Genomic DNA, 6,362 nt, shown 5'->3' with positions numbered 1-6,362 from the left:
GGGCCCGGGAGCCCGCGCGGCGGGGGGCTGCGGGAACACGCGGGGGCTGGGTGAGGAGAAGCGTTAGCACACAGGGATCCCCCCGGGTTTTGTGTGGGTTACTCGCTGGAGGCTCCAGGTCACTCAGCCCTTCCAAGATGGGGTTTCCAAAGCACCTCAGTGGAACATCAACGTGTTATGTTTGCTGACCTTCCAGAAACGCTCTCCGGGCTCCCGGCTGTAGAAACTGAAAGGAGAGGGTGGTGTGTGACTCCTGCAAGTAAAGCAGCGTGGAAGGTTTTCTTCAGCAAGGCAAAAAGAGGAATGTTATTTAATTTTTCCTGTATCAAGCTATTGGGGAATACAGCGTTGGATTTTCAGCCTATTGATCTTATTGTCAGTACTGGTACAAGTTAGCATTTTAACTAACAGAACCGTGACCTTTAGTTATTCAGCGGTAAGTTGAGTAACTGGTATGAGACATGCTCTGTCACCCGGCTCCACTGGGTTGTTTTCTCAGTCGAGTTGTCATGTGTTCTGGCCTAATCAGTGGGCCGGGCTGAATATGAGTCGCTCGTGTTGTGGTGAGATCAGGTCTAGGATGAAAGTTATTGGTTGTGCTTTCCTAGCTCACGCTCTGCCCTCTTAAGCGACACAAGTGAGAGGTCCTTTAAGTTTGGACACTTTTGGTGTGGAGCTGAAACTGTTTGGTTTTTTTCTTCACTTTAAAAGTTCAAATTAATTTCTTATAGGAGCAAAGAAGTTACCAAAATGTGCTTTTGCTTTTTGCCCTCTGTACTCTGGGATCATAGGGGTTACCTGACCACGCTAGCGCAGAGCTTGCTTTTGCATTTGGCATGACTGCACGATAGTAATGGAAATAATTTGTTCTCACACAGGTCCACAGAGTTGGATTCTAACTGGAACTGGTTCCAGCTGAGGTGTATGCAAGTGGGCAGCAATGCCAACGCGGTGAGGCGCCTCTGTAGGCATTTTGCTTGCTTTCCCTTTTGCTAATCCACATCCTCTGTCTCTTGTCCCTTTTCTCTGTGTGGCTTTCCGAGTACCAACCTTTCCATCTTGGGAAATGTGTAACGAGGGGAGGTGTCTGTCGGGTGTGCTTGGAAGTCAGACTGTGACCTTTGGACGCGTTGTTTTCTGATGTGCAGATCTGTCATTTCCTGACATCTGATTTAAATGAGAGACGTTGTCCTCTTAAAGGAAAGGAGTTAGTAACGCTGATCAGTTTGAAAGCTCACGCTGAGCCTTGTGATTTGGAAACATCCTCCTGTGTAGGAAAGGGATGGTTTTCTTAGGCCTCTGGGGACTGGAGTGGGACTGCTTGGAGAAAGCTGATCAGTGAATGGTTGGTTGATGCTTTGTGCTCAGTATTATATTCCCTGGCTCTGGGAAGTTTCATTTTTTCTGTTGAGTTTCTGTCTAATGCTTGTTTGAGTATGATCTAGCAGTCAGGAGACTGAATGTTCTTCTCTCTTCAGACTGCTTTCTTCCGCCAGCATGGCTGCACTACCACAGATGCCAACGCCAAGTATAACAGTCGAGCTGCCCAGATGTACAGGGAGAAGATCCGGCAGCTGGCGAGCGCTGCCATGGCCAAGTATGGCACTGATGTAAGTCCCAGCAGATCTGTGCCGTTAGATGTGTCGTGCTGGATGCTGAGTCTTGTAGGATATCTTCTTTTTTTCCCTTCTCCTCTCTTCAGCTGCTTATAGATGGACTGAGTGGAGCCCCTGGGCACTCCCCTGACAAGAGTGATGCCGATTTCTTCATGGAGCACACACAGGTGAGAACTGTCTGAACAGTCTGTTTGCATGATGCTAGGCAGGCTTTCTCCAGTGAGCAGAGTAATGTGAGAATTGGCTGTATGGCAATAAAGATTGATAGAGTCCAGCACAGAGCCACCAAGATGATTAAGGGAGTGGAGCATCTCCCTGCTGAGGAAAGGCTGAGGGAGCTGGGGCTCTTTAGCTTGGAGAAGAGGAGACTGAGGGGTGACCTCATTAATGTTTATAAATATGTTAAGGGCGAATGTCATGAGGATGGAGCCAGGCTCTTCTCAGTGATGTCCAATGGTAGGACAAGGGGCAATGGGTGTGAGCTGGAACACAGGAGGTTCTGCTTAAACTCGAGAAGAAACTTCTTTACAGTGAGGGTGACAGAGCCCTGGGACAGGCTGCCCAGGGAGGTTGTGGAGTCTCCTTCTCTGGAGACATTCAAGACCCGCCTGGACGCCTTCCTGTGTGATCTCATTTAGGTTCCTGCTCTGGCAGGGGGATTGGACTGGATGATCTTTCGAGGTCCCTTCCAGTCCCTAATATTCTGTGATTCTGTGAAAGATGGTGGAAGCAGAGATTTACTTTTTTGCCAGGGAAACTCATTCATGCTTTCTCCCAGATGTAAGCTCATCTCCTTCATCTGGGAAGTCCTTGCAGTAGCCAACTCTGATACTACTGTCATTCCTCCTGGCCTTCCATTCAGCTTAGCTTCCATTTTTTTTTTCTTTAGTTTTTGTCCCTGCTAAGGGAATGTGGACTTGTCCATATGTTACCTTATCTTCAGTGAAGGTATAGTCTGGAGTTTGAAACAAATTTCCTTTGGCGTAAAACTGAATATAGGTCACTAAACCTGAAGTAAGTTCAGGACTGTTCAGTTCATTCATCTTCTGCAAATCACTGGAATGAGCATCTCCTTGCAGTCTTCCAGTACCTGGGATGTAGCAGATGCCAGCCAGAATCCTGCACAGTCTTCCCCGGAGGTGGAAAAAGCAGCAAAGTCATCAGAAGGCAGTGAAGCATCAAGTGAGTGCCCTGCTAAATAATTTCCCGAAGAACTTGACTTCATTTCCAGGAGCTTACACTTCTGTACCACAGCTGGAAGGGCTGAGCTTTTCCTTTGATTCAGGCTTGAAGGAGTAGAAGCTCTGTGCACACTATGATAATTCAGCTAAATTAGTGGAAACTTCTGAAAACACTGCTCTGTTTGGGATCAGTTCTCCGCTTTTCCTGAAATACACACAAAACTGTTTTGGGGGTTAGTTGCCCCATTTCCCTTCTTCCAGACATAATTATTTGTCTAAACACTCTGTGCCTTGAATTTGGTGGGTCTGGAAATGACATGAATATAGAGCAAGAAGCTGTTTCTTGGGTGACCAACAAGGAAACCCAAGAATCTGGGGGCATAGCTGTAACCTGAAACAGCTTTGCGGCGTTCCCTGCAGAGTGTTTGCTTTTTAGTGCATGAAGAACACTGCAGAGGGAATAATTTGCTCTGTGGAGGCATAAAGTTGTTGTACTTGGGAAATTTCCCGTTTCAAACTGTAACTTAGCTTGTTTGGGGGGGAGGGTGGTGGCAAAGGAGGTAGAAGAGAGATAGTGGAACTGTGAGCTCACTGAAAAGAAAGGGGTTGAGAATCTCTGCTGAATGTTCTCTTCTGGTTTTGTGCCCACAGATTCCAGCCAAGGCCCATCTATTGACTCGTTGAGCACGTCTCCTAAAGCTCCTCTAGGTAAGTAAGATTCTTCACTGTCTCTCAGATCAGTCTTTTACACCTACTGTTCAGTAGTAAGCTCAGTGGAGCTGGAACTGGTGAGCCAATTTTCAGTATATCTAAAGCGTATTGTCCTGTGGAGCCAGTTCTGAGGATCTCCCTGACCCCCCAAACCAAGCCACAGGTTACTGAAGGTTTTGTCCTCCTTTGGATGATCGATTTCAAAGCTGCCACCTTCCCAAAAGCTTGTTTTAATTTTTTGAGCTTCGGACAAAACTTGGCATGTGGATATCTAGAACTTGGTTGATCAAGACCATGTGGCTGTGGTGTTTGTTCATTTTCTTCCCCAGATTCTTTGGAGGCAAATGAATTTTTAGTTTCCAGAGTAACAGGGATTTGTATCTGATTCTCCCCTGGCATTACTGTCCTGGCTGCACACAGAGCATCTAGCTGGAGCTTCTTTCCTTATTGAGAGTGTGCTCCTAGCCCACAGTGGGTTCCTCCTGGGTGGAAAACCTGTGTCCTCAAGAGTCTATTCATTCCCCATGTTTTATGTCTCTTCCTCAGACATGTCCATGTATCTATCAACACAAGGGCCTGATCCTGCCAGAGGTAACTGGCTAACAGCTGGCCTGCGCTGGCTGCTTGTGACAATTCTGCCTGCCCCTTCTGTGATTCTGCCTTCAGCTCTCAACTTTAGCTTCCTGTGCTTGGCGGGAGAGAATGAGCCAAAGCTTACGTGTACCATACTGGGATCTAAACCAGCTATTGCTTCTCTGGCAAGGGATCTTACTGTCCCTTCTGTTAAATGTTTCCTGACAGTAATTAAAAAAAAAAAAACCCCAAACCAAATCAAATGTTAGGAACAGCGAGCTGAAAACAGTCTTGGATAGTGTGAATATTTTGAACACCCCTATTTCAAAAACTTACGGTAAGACTAGAAAAGATACCAGAAAGGCTGTCAAGAGTGATCTGAAGTGTGGGTTGACCAAAGTGATGTGGGTGTACAAAGTAAGGAGATGCTTTTGTGTAAGAAAAGCCCAACAAGGGTGATAAAAAATTTTGGAGCTACATGTTGGAAGCTGGGAAAATGTCCTGGACAGTCCCTCTCTGTTTGCGTTGTTCTTACACTTTCCCCCAGGCATCTGCTGCTTGGCTGGACCTTGCTGGTTTTACGAGTGTGGCATGCTTCATGCCCTCAGAGCGACAGGTTCCTGGTGCAGAGTGTTGAGGAACCTGTTGCTTTTGCAGCTTGCTGCACTTTAGGTCCATTTTGTTGTTGGGCTGTTCATGTAGATGTGACTTTAGGGTTCTTGCTTCTTTGTCCCTAAGGCGTTGTTGAGGCACTGACCATCACAGGGCTCTGAAGCTTTTCTTGGATTCATGTATGGAATAAATCTAGTCTTTCTTTAGCTACCCTGATCCTTACTGGACAGGGTCACCAACTGCATGACACTTGGAGGAGTTATGCAGAGGTCTTAATTCACTTAGGAGTTTCTCCAGCAATGGATATGCTTCTCTAGGCCACCAACCTGCAATTGTGGAGCTTCTTAGTGCATCTTTCTTGGCTGGGTGAAGTCACCCAGGCTTCTGATGTGAAGCTGCATGGTGTGCCTTGGTGACTATAGCAGCTGGACTGTGGTGGATGTTTGTGTGGGTTGCTGACTAACTTTGGCTTCTTAAATTAATTAACTTCTGCTTATTTGCTGCTTCCCTCCTCTTGCAGAACTTAAATCCTCCCTCATTGGAAAGAAGAAGCCAGCAGCTGCCAAGAAAGGGGTATGTCTGAGCTCTTGTTTTTTGGAGAGGAGGTAGAGCCTGTCTCATATTACTGCTGTCCTTTCCCTGGCCCTTGCGTTCTGCCCTTAACCAAGCTGCGCACAGAGAGATCCATGTGGGGAAGGGAGAACTTTAATTATATCGCTGCTTATTTTGAAAGGTAGTTTGTATATTAATAGACAAAAACAATTAGGCTTCGGATAGTTAATTGTTGTGGTCTGAAGTGTTATGTGGCTGATCTCTTAGCGCTGCCCACTGGTGGGTTAACTCTTGGGTGTTCTTCCATACTTGGTTGTAAGCTCTATTGGATCTGTAGGTTGTGACTACACATGGATACCAAAGGCCTGATCAGTGCAGCAAGGAGTAGGACTCTTGTCTTTCTTCTACAATGAACAATCCAGGGTGAAGAAATTGCAATTTATTTTTTTTTGTTTTGTTTTTCAAGTTGGGTGCAAAAAAAGGTCTCGGAGCCCAGAAAGTGAGCAGCCAGAGCTTCAGTGAGATTGAGCGGCAAGCGCAGGTGGCAGAGCAGCTGAAGGAGCAGCAGGCAGCGGAGTCCAGGAAACAAGCTGAGGAGTCCATGTAAGTGGCCTGAATATCTTGCATACATAAGGCAGAAGCAACATGAGGTTAACGCTTTTCACCCTAGGAGCCCCTAATGTGAGTACAGAACATCCTGCATGATAGGATGAGCAGTAGCCATAAGCCAAGACGTTCCTTACAGCAAGGTGCAAGTTATGCTGCCATATTTTATTCAAATTAGCATCTCTGGAAGAGTTTAAGGAGCAGATACAGAAGTATTTTGTGTTTCTGTTGACCTCTGGACATGTTTGAAAAAGGTAAAGGCTGAACTGGATGGGGCATTCTGTCTGCTTACAGTAAGGAAATCATGGTTAGCCAAAAAGAGAGTTGGATTCCAGTGGAGGTGAGATGGGAAGACAAGCAGGAGCTTCTATGCAAGAGCTGTTGTGGAAATGGGTGTTTTGATGGGTTGTCAGGGTTATTCACCTGCTTGCCCCTCCACAGCATGGGCTGGTGGGGAGGGTAATGAGCTGTTACCCACCACAGCTCTTTCCTTTAGAGTCACCTCGATGCG

General features: G+C 46.5%; 1 protein-coding gene across 1 annotated transcript in view; it reads left to right on the top strand.

The window, feature by feature from the left end:
* Positions 1 to 878: 878 nt before the first annotated feature.
* Positions 879 to 6,362, top strand: part of ARFGAP2 (ARF GTPase activating protein 2) — a gene marked incomplete at its 5' end in the record, with an annotated part of 8,780 nt that continues 3,296 nt past the window's right edge. The window contains 9 exon segments of the mRNA XM_029083879.1: positions 879 to 951; positions 1,479 to 1,610; positions 1,703 to 1,783; positions 2,696 to 2,798; positions 3,449 to 3,505; positions 4,055 to 4,099; positions 5,214 to 5,266; positions 5,712 to 5,848; positions 6,348 to 6,362. Of these exon segments, the coding sequence (XP_028939712.1) occupies positions 879 to 951; positions 1,479 to 1,610; positions 1,703 to 1,783; positions 2,696 to 2,798; positions 3,449 to 3,505; positions 4,055 to 4,099; positions 5,214 to 5,266; positions 5,712 to 5,848; positions 6,348 to 6,362 (696 nt within the window).

The sequence above is a fragment of the Antrostomus carolinensis genome, unplaced genomic scaffold (assembly GCF_000700745.2).
Source record: "Antrostomus carolinensis isolate BGI_N321 unplaced genomic scaffold, ASM70074v2 scaffold4622, whole genome shotgun sequence".
In the NCBI taxonomy this organism is placed as follows: Eukaryota; Metazoa; Chordata; class Aves; order Caprimulgiformes; family Caprimulgidae; genus Antrostomus; species Antrostomus carolinensis.
Note: the sequence above shows the minus strand (reverse complement) of the source record. Positions and strands in the feature narration are given on the sequence as shown.